The following is a 14,015-nucleotide window of genomic DNA, read 5'->3' as shown; positions in this document are numbered from 1 at the left end:
CTTTTGATCGCAACAAACAAAGCTAGTAGGTATATTCTGAAAGCTTTAGTTGCTGATTGAGCAACAAAACTTTAATGAAAGCACTTATTGCGCACAACAAACTCAACTAGGTGATCAATTCTGTGTGTTTAGTTACAGACTGGGTATCAAAAACATTTAATTAGATCATTTTGAGTGCAACAAACTCAGCTAGCTGATTAAATTCTGAGCGTTTTAGTTACTGACTGAGGAACAAAAATTTGACGAAAATACTTCTGAGTACAACAATCTCAGCTAGTTTGTAAATTTTGAATGCTTTAGTCACCAGCTGGAAATCAAAAAATTTAGTAAATGCACTCTGAGTACAACAAATTCAGCTAATTGGTATATTCTGAGTGTTTTACTTGCTGATTGAATAACATAAATTAAATGAAAACACTTTTTATACAACAAACTCAACTAATTGATACATTCCGTGTGTTTTACTTGCCAGCTGAGTAAAAACTTTAATAAAGACACTCTTGAGTAGATAAAAAGCACTTTTTTTATCTACTTTAAGAAGATAAAATAGCACTTAATAAAATATTTTTGAGTATCATCTAGTTCCAAATGTTTTAGCTGCCGATAGGGTATCAGAAAATTTAATAAAAGGAGTTTTGATTACAAGAAACCCACCAAGTAGATAAATTTCAAGTGTTTTAGGTGTTGACTGAGTTACGAAAATTTAATGAAAGCTCTTTTTAGTACAACAAACACAACTAGATGATAATTTTGAAGTATTATAGTTAGCGACTGAGCATCAAAAATGGGAAAAAAACACTTTTGAGTACAACAAACTCAGCTGTTGGTAAATTCCAAGTGTTTTAATTGCTGATGCAGTGACAAAAATTTAATGAAAGCCCTTTGAAGTACAACGTACACAACTAGTTGATAAATTCTGTGTATTTACTTGCAGTACCAAAGATTTAATAAAAATCACTTTTGAGTACAGGAATCTTAGCTAGTAGGGAAATTCGGAGGTTTTTAGTTACTGGCTTGGTATAAAAAGAATCAACAAAAGCGCTTTCGAGTTCAATAATGTCAGGTAGTTGGCAACTTCCGAGTGTCTTAGGTACTGACTGTAGCAGTAAAAAGTAGTAAGTAAGACGGCATTAGACCTTTAAGGTCCAAACCGGCGGTGCTGATCTTCGTTTCATAGCCCTTCAGCCAGGAAGTGCAATGGGGGTTGGGGGGCAAACCATCCTGTTCCTGCTTTCCTTCCCCAGATTTCTCCAGATACCCATTTAGAGCTCGGTCGACTCTGGCTGAGCTTACAGAGTCACGCCACTGATCCCAGTCCTAAACTAAATAACTGATCACAACTGGGATTAAACCTGTGCCCCTTGGACACAGAATTCCCACGCCAGCGTGTTGGCCACTCAGCCAGGACGGCTTTAGCTACTCAGTGAGGCAGTAGCAACTGATGAGCAGTTGGTAAATTCTGAGTATTTTGTTGCTGACTGAGTAACAAAAATTTAATAAAAAAGCTTTTGAGTACAGCACACTAAACTAGTTGATCAATTCCGAGTTTTTAATTGCTGGCTTAGTACCAAAAATTCAATGAAAAGCACTTTTGAGCACTTCTTTTGAGTTAACTACTTTCAAGTTAGGTTCGCTTAGGTTAGATTAGCGTGACTGGCCATGCTAACCTATACAAACATTTTTTAAGGTTTTTAAAGTACGCAACTTTTTTACACAAAATTTTACAAACAAATTTAATAAAAACACATTTGAGCACAACAAAATTAACTAGTTGATAAATTCCGTGTGGTCTAACTGCTGACTGAACATCGAAAATTTAATAAAAGTGCTTTTTAGTGTAACAATCTCAGCTAGTTAATTAATTCTGAGTCTTTTAGTTACCGATTGGGTATCAAAAAATTTAGTAAAAACACTTTTGAGCACAACAAAATCAGCTAGCTTGTAAATTCTGAGTATTTTAGCTGCTGACTGAGTGACAAAAATATAACGAGAGCACTTTTGAGCAGAACAAACTTAGATAGTTGATAAATTCTGAGTGTTTTAATTGCTGGTTGAGTACTAAAATATAATGAAAGACTTTTTGGGTACAAAAAAGTCAGCTTGCTGATAAATTAGAAATGTTTTAGTTGACGACTCGGTATCAAAAATCTAGCAAAAGGATTTTTACGTCCAAAATTTCAGCTAGCTGGTAAATTCTGAGTGTTTTAGTTATTGACTCAATTACAAAAATTTAACAAAAGCAGTGTCGAGTACAGCAAACTCAGCTAGTTGATAAATTCCGAGTGTTGTCATTGCTGGTTATGTACCAAATAATTTCATGAGAAACTTTTTGAGTACAACAAACTCGAAAAGTTTGTAGGCCCGAGTGTTTTAATAGCTGACCTAATATCAAAAATTTAACAAAAGTAATTTAGAGTAGAAAAAGCTCATCTAGTTGATAAGTTTTTTAGTTGCAGGCTGAGTGTCAAAAATCTAATAAAATAACTTTTTACAGAAATTCAAATATTTGCCAAATTCTGTGTGCTTGACTTGCAGGAAGAGTATGAAAAATTAATGAAAACAGTTTTGAGTACAAAAAACTCCGCCTGTTAATAAATTCTGAGTGTTTTAGTTTCTGGCTGAGTACCAATAAATTTATGAAAAGCGCTTTTTAGTATTTGTTTTGAGTTACACTTTTGAGTTAACTACTTTCAAGCTAGGTCTGCTTAGGTTTTTGATACAAATTTGGTAGCTAAAATATTCAGAATTTATCATCTAGCTAATTTTGTTCTACTCAAAAGTACATTTATCAAATTTCTGGTACTCATCCTGCAACTAAATCACATAATTTATCAAAAACTTAGTTTGTTGTACTCAAAAGTACTTTTACTAAGTTTTTGATGCTCAATCAGTAATTAAAACACTGGGGGTATACCAACTAGCTGTGTTTGTTGTAGTCACAAGTTTTTTACTTTTTTCATGCTCTGTCGGTAATTAAGACACTCGAAAGTTACCAACTACCTGAGATTGTTGTACTCAAAAGTGTTTTTTTTTTATTTTGTTACTCATTTTGGTACTTTAAAAAATTTTGATACTCAGCCTTGCAAGTAAAACACATGTAGTTAGTCGACTAGTTGCGTTTGTTTTTTTCTCAAAAGTACTTTCATGAATTTTTTCGGTACTCAGCCGGCAACTAAAGCACTCGGAATTTATAAGTTGCTAAGTTTGTTGTACTCAAAATTCATTAAATTTTTATTACTGATTCAACAGCTAAAACGTTCAAAATTTGCCAACTAACTGAATTTGCCGTACTTAAATTTGTACAAATATTTAATATCTGTACTGTGCTTATCTGTACTTAAAACACCCGGGGCATACCAACTAGCAACTAAACACACTAACTGAGCCTGCAACTAAAAAACACAGAATTTATCGGTTAGCTGATTTTGCTCTACTCAAAAGTTATTTCATTAATTTTTTATCATCGTTCAGTAACTAAGACACTCGAAAGCTACCAGCTAGCTGAAAATCTTGTACTCGAAAAGGGCTCTTACTAAATTTTGGTACTCAACCTGCAAATAAATATCCGGAATTTATCAACTATCTGAGTTTGCTGTTCTAAAAAGCACTTTTATTATTTTTTTTTAGCACTTGGCCAGCAACTAAAACACTTGGAATTTATCAACTAGCCGAATTGGCTTTACTCAAAAGTACTTTCATTCAATTTTTTGCACTCAGCTATCAACTAAAAAACTCAAAATTTATCAACTAGCCGAGATTGCTGCACTCAAAAGCGCTTTTATTAATTTTTTTATACCCAGTCGGGTTATAATAGACTCAGAAATAATGAAATAGCTGAGGTTGTTGAACTCAAAAGTACTTTATTAAAATTTTGATGTCCGGTCAGCAGTTAAAACACACGGAATTTATGAACTTGTTGAGATTGTTTTACTCAAAAAGTGTATTCATAAGATTTGTTTGGTACTCAGCCAGCAATTAAAACATTTGGAATTTATCAACTAGCTGAGTTTGCTGCACTCGAAAGTGCTTTTATTGAATTTTTTTTACTCAATCAGCAACTAAAACACTAGACATTTACTAACTACTCAGTCAGCAGCGAAGACACTTGGAAGTTACCAACTACCTGAGATGTTGACCTCTAAAGTGCTTCTAATAGATTTTTTATACCCATTCGGTAAAAAAAGACTCAGAATTTACCAGCAAGTTAACATTTTTGAACTCAAAAGTGTATCTATTAAATATTTGGTACTCAGCCAACAATTAAAACACTCAGAATTTATCGACTAGCTGAGTTTGATGTACTCAAAAGTGCTTTCATTCAATTTTTGTTGTTCATTCATTAAATGAAATAATTAGAATTTACCAGCTAACTGAGTTTGTCGTACACAAAAGTGTTTTTAATAAATTTTTAATATCCAATCGGTAACTAAAGGAATTGTCATTTACAAAATAGGTAAGATTGTGGAACTCAAAAGGGCTTTGTTTAAATTTTTGATGGTAAGTCAGCTGTTAAACCACACGGAATGTATCAAATAGTTGAGTTTGTTGTGTTCAAAAGTTTTTTGTACTAGATTTTTGGTACTCAACCATCAATAAAAAAACTCAGAATTTATCAACTAGTTTAGTTTACTGTACTCAAAAGTTTTTTTATTAAATTTGTATTTCTCAGTCAGCAACTAAAACACTTGAAATTAGCCACCTACCCAGTCATTAACTAAAACACTCGAAAGTGACCAACTATCTGAGATTATTGGAAGTGTTTTTATTATATTTTTATACCCAGTCGGTAGCTAAAAGACTCGGAATTTACCAACTAGCTGAGATCGTTGCAACCAAAAGGGCTTTTATTAAATTTTTGGTACTCAGCCTGTAGGTAAAACACGCAGAATTTATCAACTAACAGAGTTTCTTGTGCTCAAAAGTGCTTTCATTCCTTTTTTTACTCGATCAACAACTAAAAGACTCAAAATATACCAAGTAGCTGAGTTTTTTGTGCTCAAAAGTGTTTTGATTGATTTTTTTTTATACCCAGTTCGTCACTAAAATGCTTGGAATTTACAATCTAGGTAGGATTGTTGTACTCAAAATTGTTTTCATTTATTTTTTGGAACTTATCCTGAAAGGAAAATACACAAAATTTATCAATTAGTTGAGTTAGTTATACTAAAAAGTGCTTTCATAAATTGTTTTTATTCAGTAAGCAACAAAAAAACACACATAATTTATCAACTATCTGAGTATGTTGTACTCAAAAGTTCTTTAATGAAATTTGTGATACTTAGTCAGCAACTAAAACACTTATAATATATCAACTAACTGACTTTATTGTACTCAAAAGCGCTTTTATCAAATTTTTGATACTCACTCAGCAATTAAGACACTCGGAACTTACGTCCTAGCTGACTTTGTTATATGAAAAAGTGCTTTGATCTATTGGCTTCTCAGGGTACATATCTTGAATCAAGCTTGTTTCTAGCATATAACATCATGCATATCCTTAAAACAGGCAAGTTGCATGACAAATCCTTAACTTAAATCTAACATTTTTACCAATGGAACACCTACTATCTTATGACCATCCCCATCCAAAATATTCACTTGACAGAATCATTTGGTTAAAATATCACAGATTTACGTAGGAATTATTTCAAATTTCCACGTTAATCTCATTACCATCATAAAATGTCCAAATTTAATATGAACATAGCATGATATTCAGAGACTATACTATGGTATTATAGTGTGATATAATATTTTTCAGGCATAGGTATTTTGTTTAGATACTAAAGATGTAGTAAGTTCAAGGGCTTATCAAGGAATTTGTTCGCGGCAGGGGGCTTTGCTAAAAAACTTTAAAAACTCATCAAAAAATTGTTTATGTAGATTTTTGTTACGTTTTTATGACCCTGATAGAATTTCAGAGAGGTCCTAAACCCTGACTCTTCCCCTTGGATACGGAATTGGAACATGAATTTGGCATCAGAAGATTTTCCCCAGGAATTCTACGTCTGGACACAAAAAATAAAGACGCAACCTCAGATTTCTCTGATGTAGAGGAGGCAAAAACAAAATGTATTTGTGTTGAGGGGGGACTTAACAAAAGAAATGGAAAGTATGTAAAAACCACATAAATTTTTTGCAAGCTCAATTGCTTCGCAACGAAAAAAAATTAGAAAGCAGGACATCTGCTAAAAAAAACATATCTAACAAAGAGAATCTAAATCTTACTGTATAGTATTACTTACCTAAAAATTGCAACATTGGACCTGAAACTAAAGCCCCTATGAGGGCACCCGTGGGTGGCAAGCCACTAACAAATTTTGCGTCATCATGGGCTAACTTTCCTGTTTCCAACCATCTGGGTACACACGGTGAGCTCCAGCTACGAACTCCTCCATTGACAATGAATGAGCTCGAAGCAGCAATAGCTACGGCTATTTGAATTAGCAGCCATTTTTTGCATTTTGGGCTTGGGGTTTCGGTCTTCCGCTCTTTATCCCTTTCCATGTGGTTCACAGTATTTAGTTCTGAGTAACTTTTTGAATTTTTATCAAGTTTAGACTCGGCGAGACTGCTGAGAGAAAAACTAGAATAAGAGCTTCTGCGATGATTTTTACGAAGGTTAAAGTTCGTTTTATTCATTCATAGTGACTAAACAAAATAAATACCCCGAAGTCTCAACTTTCATCTTATTTAACTGGTCTGGGTGCATACGCATAGCAAGAACTAACTCTTAAAACTTAATAAAGAGTTTAATTTTAACCTGAACAATAGCAACTGTTTACGGTATTTTACGTGCTTGCCAAAATCTAAAGGAATAAAAGAAATCCAAGGATAAAGGCAACAGTGTTGTAGTTTATGAGCTAACTCGGTTTCAAATCCTGGAGCAGTGGCACCTACCAGGACATACAGCATCTTAGAATATTAGAAATTTGGTAGTGAAGTGGATCAAGTCGAAAAATATTTCTTAATTTTTTCTCATTCTTGGTAACAACGGTTGAAAACCAATAAACAATTTTATATCCAATGAGCTACGATTGCCCTCTGAATTATAAATTAGCATCAAATCAACAACGTCTGGTTTGCTGTTTCCAGACAATCCAAATTTTTGAACATTTAGCAACTGATAAAATACGTTAGTCAAAACAAGACCTTTACTAATACACAGATAAACTTTTATCTTCAGTTTGGTTGGGGCTGGTATCCTGAAAATGAAAAATATGAGTACAGCAAGAATAGAGCTCCCCTATTATTGCAAAGCCACCTTAAGTGCAACATGAAAAATCACATTCATACACTTACGTCCTTCGAAGGGACGGGGGTAAGGGGGTAGGGTCACCAGCCTCGTGAAAAAAAATATTCAGAGAAACCGCCTTGGAAACTGTGACACGGTGTTTAATGGGTACTTGTTTATTATTCAGAACACACTCAATAAGTGAAGTTATGTTCTTTCGTGAAACAAACAATTGATCCAGGTACATTTTAATTAAATATTTTATATATAGAGCTGGTTAGGTTAGGTTGAGATAGGTATTTGATACAATACACCCTCCCTTCCTAATGTGCAAATATATAGCCCAAACTTTTGATAAAGCTAATGAAATAAAATAAATATGATGGAAATATAATACTTTATTAGGAAATTGTAATATTACACATTTAAAATTCTAACCTAACCTTTTGTCTTTGAGTTTTGTCTTTGTGGCTATGAAACCGGATTTTCTAATAAAATGTAATTGTATCGTAGTTTGTTTCACGAAAGAGCCCAACTTCACTTATTGAGTGTGTTCGGAATATTACACAAGTACCTTTAATGTATTTTCTATATTTATAACCTCCACACCCTGAGAAATATTTGAAGGGGTTTACATTTACTATCAATACTGCGATTCTCAAGCATATGGAAAAATTTCCTTCTAACGATAAAGGAGGACGTGATGGGGTACCTCAGTTTTGAGAATCTTGGATCAAGTAGTTCCTAGTATCAAACTTTAAAGGAAGAATGGCCCTTGTCAATAGAAACCGAAACTTTAAAACATAAGTTTTGATTACAACATTTTTTAGTAGTCGAAAATGATACTTATGATGTTTATAAATGCATAAAATTCATTCATTGTGAATGTATTCATCAAAAGCAATTAGCAATCGGAAATTTGTAGAATTTTAGAAAAGAGTAAAACACCCCCAAAAAGGTGTGCAATATTGGTAAAACCCATAAAAAGAAATTCAACATTCATGAAAACGTTAATGTCACCATCTACAAAAATACGTAAATTCTTATTTTTCCAGAGAAGGATGGTCACTCACAAGTTTTGGTTTTGTTCTTTCCCTAGTGGTGACCGTGCCGAACCCGTAGTTGTAGATAACCGAGAGAGGGCCCATTCGAATGACAAATAAACAATTCGGTGCCCTTTTTAAGCATCGTAGTGAAAGAGATCAAATCACTTATCCCGTAAAACGGCAAGTTTTGGCTAGGAAAGGGCCAATGTTAAATTAACTTTTAAACTAACTAAGGCTAAAAAGTTCGAAACAAATAAACTAATGACTATTCAAAGAGTACGAATATTTTGCGTATTCTCCTATATCATACAATTCGTCACAAAACATTTCCTAATATCACTAAACGTAGTCCATAAAAATGCACCATTATTACAGATGATTTATCTAACAAAACTAAGGGCTAGGGAATATCGCATTGTTCTATATTATATTCAACGTGGTGGATTCTCTTGTGGGAATGCGGAGAGGATAATAAGGCTTAAAAAGGTGCTTTAATCCCACATCTTTAAACTTTCAGTGAGAAGTGCTTCTGATGAATCGAACGAATATATAAGTGATTAACGAACATTTCAGTAAATTTCCCCCGCGGAGGATTCCGTCCAAAAAAATTCCCCAGCTCCGACGATTCCTCCCTGGAAAGCTTTCCCAAAAAAAATCATTTGGCTAAGGGGATATCCAGACAAATAAAAAGAATGAAGAAAATAATTGGTTATAGAAATGACCCAAACAAACTCTATAAAGGAAATTTGATAGATATTAATATTAATACATCAAAATAATTTGTTTGTGCTGATTCCAAATATATAAAGTTCACTAAGTTTAATGTTGCACATAAAAGGCCACGAGCCACAGAAAATTTGCTGAACTGTCGAAAAATAATGAAAACGTCTCCAAAAAGACAAGTGATCGTAATAAAAATCACACCATTAGATTCAGCATATTGGAGAATAACTTTGTGGAGGTTCATTCTCCTATCTCCGAAAATGTGGAATTTTGAATTCTTTCGCAGAAAAGAAACGTAACGGATGTGCGTTTATTTGTTTTTTTATGAGGTAGTTTTAATAGCAGTACCAAAAAATCAGTCGGTAAAATAACCAACCACTCTGTAAAATCCAGTGCCTCACCCTCCTCCCCCAAAAAAAGAAAAGAAAAAATGGCTAGTGATGCCTCTTGTCAGTAAGAGACCTGGTCCTTGGGGAGGGATCTCGTGCTTCTTAGTCCCAGCCTGTTGTCTTCGTGCACTTCCATTACATGGCAACTCTTTACAGTTACCACTGATTTCATAATTTAAAATTATTCTCTTTAGCCTGTATATTATCCTGCTATGATAACTCAATCCCCCCAAAGCACAACGAAATAATAAAAATAAATAATAATGTAAAAATAACCCCTACGGGATATCAATTCTACACCATACATTCTGCCTAAATTTTGGTATCAAACAAAAATAACAAGTTTTTCCTATTAAAAGTGAGGAGCAACATTAAAATTTAAAATCAACATAAATCATTCCGTATATAAGGAGGAGGTGCCCCTCCCTCATACCTCTATCTTCACACTATAGTCTAAAGAGTTGTTAAAAATGTTTCGCATAAAGAGATTTGATAAAAAGACTAACATCGGCTTAAAGAATGAGAGATAAAGAAAGGGCAGCCCCCATTATATACGACAAAAATAAGTTTAATTTTGCTCCTTGCTAATTTCAATTGAAAAGAACTTGTTTCTTAAACTTGATTACTGCCCATTTCTCAAATTATGCAAGGAAATCCCACCCCCCTGATATTTCTCCCGTAATTTTTCCCCAGAAACTTTCATCTCCTCAGAAAATATCCTTGTGGAAAACTCCATCACCCCACAGCAAATCTCCCTTCTCAAAAAATTCTGTATATTTCCCTCTAGCAAATATCATAGGCAGCGCAATAGCGCTGCCTATGTAAAGGGCGATGTGGGTTCAATGTATAATTTATTTATTTTTTGGTCTTATGTCAGGGCCTTTCGTATCGATGGACTTGTCGCAAAAACTTTGAAAAGGGCTCATTCGATTGGAAATCGAAACGGCTAGTGTCCTTTTCAATAGTTGAAAGTGATTGGAGGGCAACTAACCCCCTTCACACGTCTACCGTTTCCCAAAAACATTAATTCAAAACTTTGAGATGACTATTTTATTGAAGGTAGTTGAAAAGTCCGGCAATTATGTGCTTGAAGATGACAAGCCCCCCACAGCCCTCAAGGCAAGGGTTTTAAGTGATAGCCTGGGGGCATTTAAGGTTTATATAGAAAGGGTGATCGTATAAACTTCGATGGGAGCTCATTGGATTGCTAATCAGAAGTTTTAGTGCCCTTTTTGAGAGATCGGATGGTGAATAACCCCTCCCCCCACACACCCACACAAAACTCGTATTTTCTCGAAATGCTTCGAATAGAAATTTTGAGATGACCATCTGGTGCCGTAGAAACTTCAAAAAAGGCTCTTTTGATTGGAAATTGAAATTATGCCCTTTTTACTAGTCAAAAGTGACTGGATGGCAACTAATCCCCCTCCCACGCCCACCATTTTCCTGAACATATCCAATCAACATTTTGAGATAGCCATTTTGTTCAACGTAATTGAAAGATCCGGAAATCATATCTTTCAGGGTGAAAGACCCCCAGAGCCCTCAGGGCAAGGGTTATTAGTTTTGCCCTTCGGGGTATATAAGGTATATAGACAAAGGGTGATCGTGAAAACTCTTGAATGGGCTCATTGGATTGGAAATTAAATGTTCTAGTGCTCTTCTCAGTGGTAGAAAGTGATCGGAGGGCAACTAACCCCCCTCCCACGCCCACCATTTCCTCAAACACATCCAATCAAAATTTTGAGATAGCCATTTGGTTCAGCGTAACTGAAAGGTCTGGAAATTATGTGTTTGAGGATGACAGCTCCCCTAAACCCCTCAGGGCAAGAGTTGTAAGTTATGTCCCGGTGGCATATGATGTATATATACTTCATCCAATGGGTTCCCTCCGAAGAGGGGACTCATTGGATGGGTGATCAGAAGTCCTAGTCCCCTTTTTAAGATTCAGAGCGATCGGAGGATGGATAATCCCTTTCATACCTTTTATTTTCCCAAAATGCATCTGATAGAATGTTTGAGATGGCTATTTGTTGTCTTAGAAACTTGGAAAAGAGCCCATTCAAATGTAAATGCTCGTTTTAGTAGGCGAAGGTGATTGTAGGGCAACTATCCCCCCTCCCACGACCAACACTTTCCCAAACACATCCAATCAAAATTTGAGACGGTCAGTTTGTTCAATATAATTGAAAACTCCAGAATTTATGTCTTTGAGGATGACAACCCCCCCCCCGACCCTTCAGGGCAAGGGTTGTAGGTTATGCCCTGGGGGCATATAAGGTAAATACAGAAAGGGTGATTGCATAAACTTCAAAGGAGGCTCGTTGTATTGCTAATCAGAAGTTTTAATGCCCTTTTCAAGATTCAGAGTGATCGGAGGGTGGATAAACCCCAGCCCACCAAACTTCGTATTTTCCCATAATGCATCTTATAAACATTTTGAGATGGCCATTTATTGTCGTAGAAACTTCGAAAAATGCTCATTCGGTTGCAAATTGAACGGGCTAGTGCCGTTTTTATTAGTCAAAAGTGATTGGAAGGCAACAAGCCCCGCCTCCACGCCCATCAATTCCCTAAGCAAATTTAATCAACATTTTGAGATAGCCATTTTGTTCAGTCTTGTAGAAGGCTCTTGAAATATTTCTTTGATAACCCCCATACCTTCTCAAGACCAGAACACAATTTGCTTTTTACTAAAAAAAAAAAAAAAAGACCGGGGATTGTCACTTTAAAATACATATACTGATATATATTCCTTAAAGTTTTAATAGCTCTTAATTTATTAAATTTTAAAAAGTTGAAACATCTTAAAAGTATTTTGTTTATTTAGATCGTACAATAAATAACCGAGTCAAACTCAAAACGAGCAGAAATGAATATGAGTAAAACCCATGCCTTCTCAAGACTAGAAGATAATTTGCACTTTAGTAGTGGGGAGACAAAACTTGAGAGCTTCAGCCCTTATTTGGGCTCTGAAGCTTGCCTAAACTAAACAAGAGCATTGACCTACTTATACAACCATAGTAAAAGTAGCTAGATCTAGTAGTTGACCTTCAGATTCCTGGTAGAACATGATTAACATACATTGAACCTTCACAATTCAATTGACTCAAGCATAGAAAGGCGATGACAACTTAAGTAAACTATTTTATTTTATTTCAAATTGGACTCACAGAATTATGACATAGTATTGAGTTTTACGTGACAGTATGTAGTATGTAGTCTAGTATGTAGTAGTATCCGCTTGTATCATAATGTTCATGAGAATGAGTGTTTAAAACAACACTTCTTTTAAGGGAATTTATGGTCATCCATGTCCCAACCTTCGAGGGCACCAGTGCATCTTCCCAAACTTTTGCCCCCCCCCTCCTTTTTGTACTTTTTAACTTTAATTTTTTTCTAATTTCTTAGCGTAAATTTTTTTTTTTACTTTGAAATTTGTCAGTTTTTATTCCAAGTGCTAAAATGACATAAAATATATTTAAAATAAAAAAAAAATCACCTCCGACATTTTCGAAATACACAATGAAGATGATACAAATATGTTAGACGTGATTTTTACTACTAGAAAAATAGTGTTCGTAGTAACACCTTTCTTTTTTACGACTGAATTTTTTGGACCTAATTTTCGGACTTAGATTTTCGGAACTTTTACCTCATTAGAATAACTGGTTTACCTTTTAACTAGAAAGGTGAATGACCTACACATTCCTGTCTGGCATAATTAACAAGATAAGGTAAATCGTTTCATTTAATCTAACCCCCACCAAATTTTTGCCCTTCCTTTTTGTACTTAACTTTTTAACTTTAAAATTCTTATATTTTCTCTTAACTTTTATTTGTTTTATTTCTTATAACTTTTTCCATGTCTTAAAGTAATATAAAATAATTTTATACAAAAAATTCGCTTGATGCTCACGAAATACGAAAAGAAAATGATATAGATATGTTTGTCGTAATTTTTCCTATTAGAAAAATAGTATTTGTAGTAACACTTCTCTTTTTTTACTTAGAATTTCTGGGAAGCATACTGGAGACACAAAAACACACAAAGAGAGCCAAAGAGACAAATAAACATCCGCTCAGACAGACAGACACAGAGGGTGATAGAGAAAGAGACAAAACCATATGCAAACACACCGAGTCCGACTGGGAAACAACTACCCAGACACATGGACACTTAGAGAGAGAGAAAGACATCTACAAACATGCAGAGTCAGATACACAAACATACAATGGCACTTACGGGGACAAGCAAACTTCCGCTCAGACACAGAGGCACAGAGACCGAGAGAGAGAAAGGCAAACACCTGCTCGGACCAACTGGCACGGAGAGAGCGAGAGAGAGAGAGAGAGAGACGCATACCAAAACACAGAGTCAAACACACAAAGAGAAACATGGGAAAAGCAAATATCCACTAGGACAAACAAGCACAGACAGAGAGAGAGAGAGAGAGAGAGAGAGAGAGAATAAAAACACATACAAACATAGAGAGTCAGACGTTCAAACATAAACAAAGACAGACGCATAAACATGCAACGACCCACTAAGACACACATGTATAGTCAGAGAGATAAGCAAAAAGTCATTCACACACAGAGATGTTGAGATAGAGATAAGCA

The 14,015-nt window shown here is 34.8% G+C and overlaps 1 protein-coding gene and 1 long non-coding RNA gene across 4 annotated transcripts in view; one reads left to right on the top strand and one right to left on the bottom strand.

The window, feature by feature from the left end:
- Nucleotides 1-14,015, top strand: part of LOC136038783 (uncharacterized) — a 141,891-nt gene that overhangs the window by 71,039 nt on the left and 56,837 nt on the right. The window lies entirely within an intron of this gene.
- LOC136038780 (facilitated trehalose transporter Tret1-2 homolog) overlaps nt 1-14,015 on the bottom strand; it is a 62,886-nt gene that overhangs the window by 28,594 nt on the left and 20,277 nt on the right. The window contains exon 1 of one of the 3 annotated variants that reach the window (XM_065722155.1): nt 6,246-6,872. The exons of the other annotated variants lie outside the window; for them this stretch is intronic. Coding sequence (XP_065578227.1) covers nt 6,246-6,642 — 397 coding nt within the window. The 5' untranslated portion in view covers nt 6,643-6,872. Of the gene's footprint in view, nt 1-6,245; nt 6,873-14,015 lie in introns of those variants that run through there. 3 annotated transcript variants of the gene reach the window in all.

Source organism: Artemia franciscana, chromosome 18 (assembly GCF_032884065.1).
Source record: "Artemia franciscana chromosome 18, ASM3288406v1, whole genome shotgun sequence".
NCBI lineage: Eukaryota > Metazoa > Arthropoda > Branchiopoda > Anostraca > Artemiidae > Artemia > Artemia franciscana.
The sequence above is the reverse complement of the archived record's forward strand: the minus strand, read 5'-3'. Positions and strand labels throughout refer to the sequence as shown.